Raw genomic sequence first — 14,343 nt, 5'->3', positions numbered from 1 at the left:
TGTGTGCTGACTGTGAATCACTGGACAGCATCGGTTTTGTATTGCCAGACACCATTGTCGCTTCATGCTAATGACATTACAGCCATGACAAAAGGTGGCTATCATGTCTTACTTTCTAGTAAGAGTATCCACAAGGCGAGATAAAAGATGTGTTGAAATCCTTACCCCTGTGAACAGCAGAGCTCTCCTGGACGCCCTGGCTCTGCCTACACCTAGCCCCTGCTTCCCCACAGAAAAGCAATTGTAGGTGAACTGGAAGTTTCAGCATCACAGCCGTGCCAGGAAGCCCAAATCAGTCCGGGGATCTCATTATGCTAAACACTGTAACAAATGCAGGGTAAGAGCCAGCCAGCCTCTGGCCCAAAAATAAAGAGTCTCAAGCAGCGGAGGATAAGGGAGAAGCACAGAGGAATGTGAAGGTACTTGCCCGGCACTGCCGAGTGGGTCCAGGGACCAAGTTCAGAACCAAATCTTTTTCAATCCAGCGACTCTGAATTTAATGTCAGACCATACAAACATTTGAGTGGTGGACTGTGAAAAGACTTTGCCACACTGGGAGTGGCCAAACTGCTCATGAGATCCAGAACTACTACCCCTGTGCTAAGGACAGGTTTCCCAAAAAGTCAAATAAATCTCCAGTCTCATTCTCCTCCCCCAAACCATATGGGATCCCACAAGCACACTTTTTTTATGGTATCTGGTTTTGTTTACCTTAGGGTCATTTTTGAAAAGTCTCTCCCCAGCCTCTGGAACATACTAAACAATCGTGATACCATCGTAGAAATTAGACTACTAAAAAATCCAGTGTTGTGCTACAGTAGTTGAGACACTTTCTGTAACGGGTCAAAGGTAACATCATGAACTATCACAAAGAGATAAAAGAGGCTGGAAAGTCAGGACAGAGATAGCAGTGAAATCCTTGCAAATAACAATGGAGAGCAGTTAGTACAAATCTGTAAAATTATAAGCGACCATTGACACCAGTGTATTCAAGCACCAGCACCCCTGAGAAGCTCCACAGGTACAAGTGAAATTGTATAATTGCATTGGCTCTGGATGTTTTTGATAAGAATAGTACCATTCTGCTTAACAGGCAAGAGTATCTGCTTAGGTTAGCATCAAATGCAGTATGGAAGATTTCAGCCTATCAAAACTACTTTTAGCTGTATTACAAAATTTTAAAATCTTCCTGAAGTTTACCAGACTACAAGGTGGTATTACAGTCACCTCAGGAAATGAATGCATAGCTGAGGGGGGAAATGTTTTATAGTATCTGATAATACCTTAGGCATTGATAGGACATTTTTGTACAGGTTGAAAATGCATTCTTCATTTTTCACTGACAGCTGGTTAAAGGAGGAATGCAGTGAAAAGTCCATAAAAGCTTTTAAAAAAAACCCCTGGATAGGTCTGCACTTCTGTTTTTCTCCCACCCATGCTAATAAGTGATGTGCAACAGTGCCACCCTGGCCTGTAACCACACCAGGCAACAGAGAGTCTACAGCACTTCTTGAACCAGGAAAGAATGGGGTTTCACATCTCTTTTTAATAAAATAGGGTAGAAATATTGGAGGCAACTTTGTGCACAACTCTTTTTCTTCAGCTTGCATGAAGTCTACGCACTGCCCCTCCAGCAGGCTGCCTTGCATTCCTTCTCTTCCACTGGAGGTGTTTTCTGTAGGTCAGCATAGCTATTTTTGGAGTCTGTTCTTACTTCTTTTGGCTCCTCCATGTCTGATACCATGATCATCGATTCCCATTTGATGTATCTTCTTTCCTTGCTTTTGCAATACTGTCCTTGCCTCTCTTCTCCTACCTTTGTGCCCACTCCTTCTACATCTCCTTTGGGAGGTCATGTTCTTTCTTTTTCTAACATTCCCTGGGGCAGCTCTCTCCTCTGTTTCTAGTTTCTTCTTTTTTCCTTCCTCACAACCTGCTTCTACACACTCTCCTCTCCTCCTATGACCTCAGCTGCTATCTCTCCATGAAGAATCAAAAACCAGATTGATCAGTCACTCTCCATTCAATCCTGCGTATTTCTCAGCTCCACTAACATCTTCTCCCTGATGTCTCTGTGTCCTCTTACACGGATAATGGCTAAAACTGATGACCTGACTCTCTTCAGTCCATAGTTCTCTGTCAGTGTTGAAGTCCTCACTTTTCTTCTGTAACACCATCTCTAACAGCTCCTCCCACTCTCTAAACCTTTACCAAAAGAAACCTGTACCTTTTCACTTTTTTGACTGTTACACTTCTGAGAGCATCTTGTTCCTTTCCATTCACACAAACACAGTTTAGATGCAGGTCCTTCTTAAGGCGTCATCTCTCTTCTTGTTTGTGACAACCTAGCACAGAGATGTTTTACTAATGAAGGACTTCCTGCAAGAGCATCTTCATTGCTCTGTCCTTTCTCCCCCTCTCTTCCCAGTACTCTCTCCTTTCTTTGAATCCCTTCACTGGTTTCCTCTCTGCTCTGACATCAAGTCAAGGTTTATTACACTCAGCTCTTTCAGTAACACTAGTAACTATTTTCCTGCTTTTTTCCAAATACTCTTATGCGTTTCATCTCTCTGAGCTAGTTCGTGTCTTTTCTTTAAAAAAAAACCCCAAAACCTCCTGTAGAGATTTTCTATCTTTTCTCTTGTAGAGAAAAGATATTTGGTGATCTAATTTCCATTAGCAGATAAAATAGCTTTGACACTCTGGTCATTTCTCCTGAAATATTACAACAGAATGAAACATGCTTATTATTCCTCTTACCCATGCATCTATGTTTTATTATCAGAGTAAATGTGCTCCTTCCTCTATAATACAGGCAGAAGAAAAAGGTTAAAAAATAGGCTACACAGATTCAAGAGGCATATGCCCATCAGTAATCACCAAGCACGATTGTCCAGGTGTGCTCTCCCAGGAGCATATAAACTGATGATTTCTTAGCTCCCTATAAGTTACTGGGCTAATCAATAAAGCTTTCTGATAACCAGTAAATCCTTCTGCTGTCGTCTGCGCCCTTTGTCTTTCTCCACCCTTACACAAATCCTTCCCCTTTCTTTACAAGAGCGACTTATTCTGTGAACTTCTGTGGACTAGGTTCCCTTCTTATTTATTTGTCTTGAAAACTTCCCTGCACTTTTATAGGAACACCTAACATACTGATTATTAATAACAAGAAAAATGATATTACGATGAGAGCAGCAGAACCGCTGCTGGCAGAATTATTTGCAATCCTAATTTCACACATGCAACATGCTGTCCAGAACCTCTGCCCCTCCAGGTAATATCAGCTGGGGTTTTGTTTTGTTTTTCCTTTTCCAATTCTGCTGCAGGCAGTTTACTTTGCAGCTTCCATCCGTTAATCTCAAAGTACTTTTACATGGAGAAATTAATTAAGACTCTTACATACAAGAATTAATTAAGACAGTAGTAGGCATGTTTTATCATCTCCGTGGTGCACATGGGGGAACTGAGGTGAAGAAAGAGTTGCCCAATTCTTTTGCAGAGCTGGGAACGTACTTAGACATATATAATATCCTCTCAGGCTGGTGTGTAAGAACATCCTTTCTCTGCTAACGTTGTGAGGCAGATACCCAGTTTACGAAGAAAAATACCACTGACACGCAGTCCTATTATTCAAAATGGAAATGCTTCCCTCAGGCAAATACCTTGGCCAGTCAAACTTCTAGACACATCCTTCTTTCTAATTTCAGAGAGAAAGAAGCACACAGCACGAAAAGCAAACTACTGTAACTACTGGGGGATCTGATAACATTTATACTCTAGTTCTAAAGAATCAACCCAATACCTGAAATCTGTAATCTTATCATCCTGCTTTAACAGACTCTCCCTCTTTCTCAGCATTCACATGTATACTTCTGTTTGATAAAGAAAGAAATATAAACCTAATGACTTATGATTTTTATCTACGGTTCATAAAACCTTTGCACAGCTGACGCTGTACTATCATGCTTCTGAAATGCAACAGTGCCACCTTCAGATCACGCCAAATACTGCTTTTACACAAACCATCAGTACGGAAGAAGCACAGCAGCGATTTTTCTTTTCATCCAGACAAGTCCTGCTAGAAAGCCCAGAAGCACATGTATAAACCTGAGCAGAACCTGCACATTCACGTACCAAAACACAAATGTTCACTGGAAACAACGGTCCTTTGTCTTCATAAACAAACATTCACGAAGAGCAATCAAATACTACTTTTTAATACCTGGCATATTCATCCTCTAAGTATGAGAAACACAGCGTATTTCCCTGCCACTGCACTAGCAACTCACACTGGGCAGAGCAGCACATCAGCCAGGACCTCCTCCTGCTCTGCATCCTTCACATAATTTGCCAACTCCTGGCTACGCTGGGTCCCAGAGTGAGAGCCAAGCTACAGCATACGCTGGAAATATGTATCTGTACGCATGTATACATACTAGATACATCATACACATCACATACTGGACACAGTATGCATTATAGCCCACAAAAGGGCCCTGCTCTGAAGAAACCCACCAGAAAGTATAACCCCCCGTTGCTTTGCAGCCCCTCCCTGCTACATGAGGAGATGCAGGTCTAGGGTATGACCCATATACGCAGCTCTACCTCCTGCCACGCCTCATCCCCACCAAGCTGAGACTGTAAATCAAACGTGTATGTTCCATTCTGAAGTTTCTTCTAAACAACAGCATTTGAGAGATCCCTTTTACCCTCAGCAGAGGTATTTATTTAAAACTGAACCAGCCTGCCATTAAATATTAAAACAGGTAACAGATTCAGTAAATTCAGTCCTGCTTTAAAGATTTGATTATTATCCAAAAATTGATGCAATGCTGTTTAAACAAGAAAGAACAGTTAATTAAATTTACAGTCTCTTTGTTGACATACTACATATTTTATATTTGGTTTGATTACAATGGGCAAATCTCATCATTTTAAAACTAAGCCATTTGCTTTTGTAATTAGAGCCAGTTCTGAAAAAAGTTAAAATACTTCTCAAATGAAACTTTAGGCCTCTGGTATTTCGAACAAAAAATTATCTGTGATATTAGTTCAAATTACACATTTTGGACTGGAGAATATTAAATCAATGCAGGCTTGAAAATCAAGGTAGGAATTAATTACTTGAGTTAATTTCTTCGACCTTGTTCTACAATACTACTGAGAGAAGAAAGTAAACAGAAAAACACTCACCCACTGTCATACCATCCATGTAACGCTTGATGATATCAAAGGAATCTCTTAAATTTCCTTCTGTTATGTCAAATATGATATCTGCCTGGTTGGCCGGATACGTAGGTGTGATGGCACGAAGAAAAATAATCTCTGCAAATAAATAAAGTGTATCACAGAATGTACTGAGAAGTATTTGAAAACATCACTGAAGAATCCAACAGAATTTGATCCAAAATGACTTGTCCTCAAAGCTGGTGGAGGACATTGCCTTCCCCCCCCCGGTCCCTTAAATTTTAAGTCCTTTAAATTGAAGGAAATAAGAACTGGGGAAAGGGAGGATTCATGCAGATTTATTTTCTCCTCCTGCACTGTCCAAGAAACCCCGAAGCTAAAACACTATTACTTTTAGAGTCCAGAAAGACCACTTTTAGAAATTGGTCAGACTTCCAGCTTGTACCCAAAGAGGGATCCCTGAGGATCCACAGGGTGGGCACTTGTGTGGGACCAAACAGATAAACCCCTGAACTCTGATTCCCTTAGGCAGTTGCACAAAGTATTGCTATTACAAATCACAGTCCTTTTGAGTACTGGAGGAGAGTTTTAGGTTTAAAAAAAAAAAAAAAAAAAAAAAAGTGAGACTATTTTTCAAGCCCCTTGTGAGGGAGGTAAGTATTATTATTCTCATTATTATCCTCACTCTACAGATGATGAAACTAAACCATGGGGCTGTAAGAATTCACCCAAGGCCATGCACTGAATTACAGTTTAGGAACGTCTTCTGGGCTTCAGATCGCTAGGTCTCATCTCTTTTTATTAAATCATGAGGATGGACTAATGAGGGAACGGTTTGGGAAGCATCCTGGGCCAAATCCTTAGCTCTGCTGCCAGTACACCTGGTGAAGCTGAAGGGGTGTGTATGGGAGAAGTGGCTATGGGCCATTCCTCAGTTCCCTGTGAAGCAGGGCCAGCCAAGGCCTGAAACAGGCCTGCTGCAATCTGTAGAAGCTCTATACAGCTAAATTATTGGTGGTTTAATTGTTCCTATTTGAACAAGGATTGGGACGTCTCTTGTCCTACTCCCTCTGCCTGGTGCAGAAGTGAAGAATCAGCTTTGCTTTTCATTTAGGACAACTTTCTGAGATAGCAAGGCTGAGACTGGGTGCATCAGAAATAAGGATTCAAGATCTTTAAAAACCCCTCCAAAATAATCTTCCTTTCCTCCGTTCCCTTCATCTCTCTCTGTCTGTGGCACACAGTGGCTCATCCTTCAGAGAAGCAGGGCTGAAGGCAGTCATCCCACCTACGGATGTGTACGCAAGCCCCAGTGAAGCTGCCAGAACAGGAATACAAACGCCAAGGAGCAAAAACTGGCTCTTGATCTGTAAGTTTATATGTGAACCAAGCAAAGTGAGTGCAATCCTTATGGAACTGCAGGATTTAAAAACTTGCAAGTACGGCACAGGCCGAAGGAACTAAAGAAATACAGGAGTTCCCAGGAGAGCACAGCATCTGGGGCTGGAAAACTCACTCTGGATGACTGGACAGCTACTCACTTGGATGCTTTTTGAAAATCTTAGCTTAAAAACTTTCTGTCCAGTCCTTGGAATTTCCCTTCCTTTAGTCTGTATTTTTAAAAAAAACATATTTTTTTTTAACAGGTCAAAAATCAGCAAATCACAGTACTAGATAGTATATTCAATATAATGTATTTTGTGATTAATGCTTGCATGTAGACAAAGGCTCCATTCTTGGAACAAGCCACCTGTCAATAGTGAACAACACACCATAAACAGATGAGAAAAATACAATGAGTACCTACTTCCTATGGTGAAATCTGCAAAAAAGGGAAGAAAAAAAGTCATGGGGCACACAGCTATTATGTGAGTAAATGTGGTAAATGAGAATTCAGACTCAATATTTCCTTAGACTGGGAAGCTGTATGAGTTAGAGCTCAGAATGACTTTCTTTGCCCCATAAAATTAAAACTCCTGGATATCGAAGGTTTTAATTAAATGAATAGTACACTATAATTTGGAACTGTGCAAACATTTTACTGCACCGGTAGCTAGTCTGGCTTTAGGCAAGGATTTCCGGTGGAGGTTTTATATGTTGTAGTCTATTAAATGGAACAAGGAACAAACCACTTACCTTCAGGTCTTGTAAATTCTCTGAACGTGGGCAGTGAAATGACAGTGTGGGAAATTGTGTGGACTGGATCCAACACACAGTTGACATCATTTGGTCGACAAGACTTAATGCAACGGATAGTATCTGTCTTTTCAAGCCTGACACTAAGAGAAACAAGAGAGAGATGCATATATATGAAAATGAATTACTTTGTGTTTTGCAATCTGCAGAGCTAGAAGATATAATTGATGTAAGTGTTCATTCTTCACCTCACAGACAAACGCAGATTATCAGAACTGCTGGATCACTGAAAAATTTGGCTTGGCTAATAGTTGCAGTCAAAACCCCTGCAAACCCCATTCTTCAAGCCAGGTGTGTAAAAACTGGGAGAACTGTAGTGCGTAAGATGCCACGTAAAGTCTCTTTCCAAGTACAAACAGGACCAAACAACGAGGCCCAGATCCTCAGCTGCAGCGCACTGGTGTGGTCTCACCAGTTTCAGTGGAGCTACACTTATTTCCACAAGCCTTTTTGTACTCCATGTGATATCAGTCATATAAAGCAGAAACAATTGTTTCCATTCTGGAAATCTGGCAGGAAATATCTGAAGGGCCAACTTTCTTTCACAATTTTCAGTGCAGCAAGAGCCAGAAAAGCCTCTCTTAAGTCTTTTTTTTCACACACTCCCTTTCCATCTACACTGAGAAAACAGAGAGAAATGGAAACTTGGGGAGGAAAAAAGTTAACCATGTTATTTAAAACCTCAAAGATTGAATTCTGAGTTTGGGGAAATGGTAAGGGTCATTTCATATTCCATCTCAACCAGCTGCTCATTCGTCCTTGAAAGTCTATTAAAAGTTAAATGACTTCTTCTCACCCTTGTCCACTAGAGTGAATTTAAAGTCACTTACAGTTCAAGAGCTTCACACAATACCCGGTCTGTGTTCATGAGAGATGAAAGGGCTACGCTGGGACACAATGTGACTAAGCCCCACAAATGATCTCAACTTTGACCTGCCCATTTCTTCATATTTCTAAGTGGAAAAAAGAAAAGACTGCAGTGTCAGAGGGGGGGAATTAAAAGATTAAAAGGAAGAAAAATTCACTGAGTAGAAGGGAAACAAAAATGGAAGCTTTAGTTTGTCAGATACCTCTAGAAACAAATGGTTCTTGCTCTTTTCAAAATGTGTTACCCAAGTCCACACCTACAAGCCATCTTTTTTCAGATGTTCAAAGGGACTTTATGGCTCTATTAATAATAAATACATCAGTAACTTCTCATTATATGCTACCCACATTTGCTCATCAAAGAAAAGAAAGCCAAACACGCTGATATTGTATGAAGCTAAAATAAAGATAAAAGAGAAAACATGAATCAACGTTAAGGAAATCATGCTTCAACAGATGTGAACTGGCGGAGTCCATGGCAAGGCAATGAAGCTGGGTTAATTTACACCAGCTGAGACCGGCTTGTTATTCTCACTCTGCAGTTGATGTTTTGAGACTGGCCAGGAGATACAGGCCAGTCTCAAAAATGTCATCATTTCCTAGACATCTCACAGGGCACAGAACAGGCCCTTCTGCTGAAATGCCTCATGCTGGTCGTTTTAGAACAAATTAATTCTGGATATATGGACATAACAGTCTGACCTACAATAACAGATCCCATCCCTTTACTTTAAACCTCAGCTGCCAAATTAAGAAAGGACTTCCAGCTAGCTGACCCTCTCGTCTGCGAAATAAGGATCAGCTAAATTACGTAAGTCTAGTTCCAGCGTAAAATAGTCTATTTCAAAATATGTTACAAATAGAATTGAGGTAAAATGTACATCATTCATGTTTGTTTCCCTCTCTTCTTTTTTTCTTTCTTCTTACTGCATATACAGGAGTTTAGTAGACATTTACATCTATACAGCTGTACAAAGACTGCATCCTTCCTCAGGATCCCGCTGAGCTGGGGTCACAACAGCCAAGTCAGACTGGCTTTACTTCCAATAACATGTTTACAAATTCTGAAAAAGTTCTTTAAAAGTTCTCTTTGTGTTATATAACACATAAATAATAACTGTAGCATCATCTAAAGGTTTTAGGGACATCAGTAAACAGTAGCTTGCGTAACTCATTTTGGGACATTATCACTAATGAAGTGCAATACGTACAGCACCCTAAATTTTCATAGCTGGATCTAGATAATAGAATTTGTATTCAAAAACATTGTGGTGGGAGTGTCTCAAGTGTTTAGTATTGGTCTGCCTTTGCTCCTTCCTGGGAAGAAAAGGGAGCTTTACTCTTGACTTCACCTGGAAGAAAATTTGGCAAATACAAACATTTCTGAAATTCTCATCCAATAAAGCCATGAATTTGTTTAAGATGAAGTCCTAAGTAAGACTTACATTCATAATTCTCACTTCTGATTCACTGGAGTAAAGTGTTCTGACATGAATTAGGTACGCTGCATACAGAAACGGAGGATCACAATGATCACAAGTGATTTGTGTTAGTAAAACTGGCTTCTAGATCCTCCACCCTGTAACCATACACGTGACAGATAAACATTTGTGTCAGCTCTATTCCTTTGCACTGTTTCTCTCTCCTCTTAGAAATCCTACAACCATTTCTTTTTGCACGCTCTGTCCACGCTGCTAAACTTGAGTTTGTGCTTTCATTTGCCCCTAAATATTCATTCTCTGATCTCCTTTCTTTTGATATCCCTGCTAATTGCTTCAGCACATCCAAAGTGCAGCTGGTAACACTTTGTTCTCTCGCTGCTTTGACGGCACATCTCTAGGCATCTTCTGGAGTAATTTCTTTGACAACTAGCATCTATTTCAAATCCTGATATTTGCTATTAATGATGCACTCTGATCTCAAAATACTTTTTATTTTATCCTTACACATCATCTTTGCACTTGATCTTCTGATTAGCTGACGTTTTCCTTTCTGCTCATGTCCTATTATAGTGGAGACTGTGACTGACAAAAGTTTCTTCCTAAGTGCTGAGAACTTTCTTTAGTCAAATCTTTCCTTCAGGTTTTCCCCCTCTAACAAAAAATGCAGCTTTGGAGCTGGTACCTCCTCCAGGCCTTTTTCATTTAAAAGAGAAAAAAGTTAAGAAACCATTCAGTTGCTCTGGTTATTTTGCAAATGATCCTTTCCTGAATATAATTTTTTCTTTCTTCTTGGTTCCTGGTGTCATTCGTTTTCATATTCGCTATAGGATTCAATTAGTAAGTTCTTTGGACCAGGAGCCATGATTTCATTTTCATTTGGAAAGAACCACACACATAAATGGCACTGCATAATTACATGCATGTTCTTGAAAGTTCTCACTACACCGCAGCATTAAAGCATCCTATACAGCAGAATCTGAGCTCTGTGTTCTTGAATTACTTGCTGAATGCAATTAATATGGCAGCATTTTACAATACTGAGGGCCAAATTCTCACACTCCCTTCTTTTCCTGCCAAACAAATATATATTAATGCTTGCAAAAATGAAATTTATTTTTGAATCTTTATCCCACTTAATTATGGCCTCATAATGAACTGGTAGCCAGAGGGCTTTTATATACAAGCATCTTCTGTGGCGGTAAGAAACCCCATTAGCTCAAGCAGCACAGGCTTGTGCTTTCAATATTGAAAGCTGGGACTCTATCCCCACTGGCAACTTCTGGCAGCTTTATAAGTATGTGTCAACAGACTTATTAAACATTGGCATTCCTCGTGAGACTTGAACTCCTGTCAGCCAGCTGGGATAAACTTTGCCTTAGGGAACATGTAATGCTCTGGCAGAGTGCTGCAATCATGCCCCAGTCTAGTCCTTGGCTGATGATGGGCCTGAGAGCTCGCAGCTTACAGCTAATAGAGCAATCCCTTGTGTTAAGTGACTAAGGCTTGTGATCTTGGTTTAGAAGGTTCCCAGTTTCTAACCTTGCACCTTGCCTGTGCTGTCTGTATTTACATAGTGAAGCATTTTTTTTTAATATGTGCATTCACATGGATTATTCCTCATTCAGCTACAGACTGACTGTTCTGCCTATGTGAGCCCAGAATGGTATAAAACAACAATTTCTAGATCATACCTCTGGGATTGAGCTTTTAAAATTTATCAATACAAGGACTGAAGAGTAAAATAAATCCTTTTCCAGCTCACAAAACAAAAGAATTCCAAAGAAATTCCAGTCGTATTGCCTACACTGTTCTTGATTGCATAGAGGGAAAGGAAGAAATTTGTAGAAGTAAAGGAAGAAAGATTTGTATATTGGAATTCTGGCTGACCTTTCACGGCTGCTAGGGTTTGGTTGGTTTTTTTGGTGGTGGTCGTGGTGGGCAAAGTCTTTACAGTTAAAAATGTATCAGCTTTGATATGGAAGTTGGAGAGACAAAAATGTTATGAGACCAATTAACTATCTTTTTCAAATGCAGACACATCTCAGGATATAGCCTGTGAATCAGAAAGGAGCTCTCTGCTACTAGCTGAAAGCTGTTAGGAAGTTCATTGCTGTTTTCTCACCATTAGTTTTTCAATTCAGCGGGAATTCCACAGAAAGGAAGATGAAAAATCTCTGAAATAGATGTTCTTCAGAGAAGATTCTCGTTTGTACCTTCCTTAAAAGTTAGAGGTGGGATCTGTAGCTGGTGGAAATCAGCACAAGCTCACTGGCTACCACAGAGCCATGATAACTAGCACAGCTTGAGAATCTGGCTCCACGCTTTCAAAGTGACTTGTGTGCTGGGGCACCTCTGAGGTCCTAAGGGCCTAAGTTATGTCTTTTGAATAGATTTTCAGAAAATTCACAGTGTTTGCCCCAGAACTGATGAAACTCTCTAAAGACGTCCAGTTGAGACAGCTCAAATTATGTACCTATTTTGTTTTGACAATTTAGACCTAAACATATGCAGCTGTGTATCATCAAATGAGACCAAGTCCACTACTGTGTGAAGTAAATTGATAGTTTTTAGTCCTCGGTATATTCAGATAATAAGCTCTTGGACACCAATTTCTGCTTTTTATAATGATGCAGGGTACACATAAGAATCTCTCCAAAGTGAGACGTTCAGCGACAGCGGAAAGTGGAGAACCGTAATGATGATGGCAAATAAAATGCAAGTGCAGCATGCAACAGATGAACTAAAACTTTATTAAAATTGGGAAAAAAAGCGCTATTCTTAGAAGAGAAAAAATAGCCAATGATGCCTGTAAGTTAGGGATCAAAGTTGTGCAGAGACAAAGATAAAAAGTTTGGCAATAAATGTGTTGACAGTTCCATGGCGGGTAAGTTGCATTTGAATTGTCAGAAGAAGGTCTCTGGGCTCTGTGATTTGCCGCTGCATGACCACAATGCCACTGTGGTTGTTCACTTTTTTTGTGGTGAAAAAACCCTCCTGGTTCCCGCTGATGATGGACAGCAGAATTTTATCCCCAGGGACAGCATTGGAAGGGCCCATGCGGAAAATGTCGGTGGGTACTTGAATGTTGGTAGGAAAAGAGAGGTGATAGTAGGTTATTCTCAGAGGCAGGCTCTGGCACTCCTTATTTTCATTACAAGGCAAGCGCTCACAGCGACTGCAAGAAAAGTGAGAACACAAGACAAGAGGAAGATTAGCGCACATTTAGCAAGCGTGATAGGAGAGCAAGTGCAGTGGGGGTGGGAAAAGATATGTTGACTTGTATACTGTATCCGTTCTTCAGCCTGGCACCTCAGTCAAATTGCAAATGGACATTTATTAAATAAGGATGAACTTGGGTGTAGTTGGTGATTTTGGAGAAGCGTTGCCACTTTCAGAAGTGTTGCCCTTTCTTTGCACGCACAGACGGATTGAGGCTGGCACCTCAGCGTGAGTGAGACTTTAGTTGCATTTAGATCAGCTAAGCTCTTCCTAGGGGGAACACTGGCTTTTTTTTATCCCCCTCCCCAAGTTTTATTCTTTTGTTGATTGGACATATGTTAAATAAAGGAAGAGATACTAGTTAGTGAGTTGATTGTGTCCTACTTGGGATGTCTGGCTGGATGTTAAGACTGAGCAAAGTATTCTAAAAACCACAACTGTATAAGGAGTTGGTCCTTCTGAAGAGAAGAGGCACTTCAGATACTGCACTACCTGTGTTCATCACCTGACAGCATACAGAGGAATGTAAGACTTATTTCCAACACTGCCCATATGTTAAGGTTTATTTGCTTTGAAGACAAACCTTCTTCCTCCTGAAGTGGCACAGTATTTCTCTGTGCTACCAGGAGAACCAACCTGAGTCAGTCTAACACCCATCTAGGCAAGCACTGAAAACAAGATCCAACAGCCTGATGACTCCAGCATGTGCCCTACACATTTCAGTACACTCTTACGCAGCCCTGAGTCACAGGAATGATGCTGCTGAATGAGAAAGTTGCCCTCTTTCCTTCCCTTACCTAGGCACCGCATTACAGTGAAAAATCCAGAGAACTAGGAAGAATCACCCACACAGGCTGAAAGTGAACAACGACCGTCAGCTCTAGAAATCATGATCTGCATGGAGGGAGCAATCTCCTCCCCTTCTGTTACTGAGAGAAGTGAAGTTTGTCCCGTAAAATACGGCACAGACAGGTATGGGCATTAAAGTCACTGCTATTAAAGAATGTTGTAGTTTACCAGCACATTAATGAAGATCTGACATGTCATGATACCTTGTGGGTTTGAGAAGTGTTTAAAGAACTGCATGCAAGGAAAGTTTATATGAATTTCAGATTAAAGATATGCCCAAATCGCCACATTCAAGTTGGTTTCCGAACACCCTCTCAGACAGGTGCACAGAAGTAAAGGTAGACATGCTGAGCTCAGTTGGATGTTGACTTCCCAAAATTTGGAGGTGATCAGGTTGTGTATTTAGCTCCAAACTTGCCTCATGCGCAACTATGAATCAATTAAATTCTGTACAAGAGTCTATCCACTCAAAAGCAATATTCAGTCCACAGGCTGATGTTTTGGAACCTAAACTATTTATTCAATTCTTCACTAAGAAATGCTCCAGCATGAACCATGGTTTGCTTCTTACTACCTCAAGGAA

General features: G+C 40.6%; 1 protein-coding gene across 3 annotated transcripts in view; it reads right to left on the bottom strand.

Moving 5' to 3' along the window:
* The window catches only part of FBLN1 (fibulin 1), an 82,736-nt gene that overhangs the window by 16,065 nt on the left and 52,328 nt on the right, over positions 1–14,343 (bottom strand). For 2 of the 3 annotated variants that reach the window (XM_074825623.1, XM_074825625.1), the window contains exons 15-16: positions 7,324–7,466; positions 5,194–5,325 (exon numbers count right to left, since the gene is read on the bottom strand). In XM_074825623.1, the coding sequence (XP_074681724.1) occupies positions 5,194–5,325; positions 7,324–7,466 (275 nt within the window). Of the gene's footprint in view, positions 1–5,193; positions 5,326–7,323; positions 7,467–12,423; positions 12,868–14,343 lie in introns of those variants that run through there. The other variant, XM_074825624.1, reaches the window with a different exon arrangement.

Source organism: Strix aluco, chromosome 5 (assembly GCF_031877795.1).
Source record: "Strix aluco isolate bStrAlu1 chromosome 5, bStrAlu1.hap1, whole genome shotgun sequence".
Classification (NCBI taxonomy): Eukaryota; Metazoa; Chordata; class Aves; order Strigiformes; family Strigidae; genus Strix; species Strix aluco.
The sequence above is the reverse complement of the archived record's forward strand: the minus strand, read 5'-3'. Positions and strand labels throughout refer to the sequence as shown.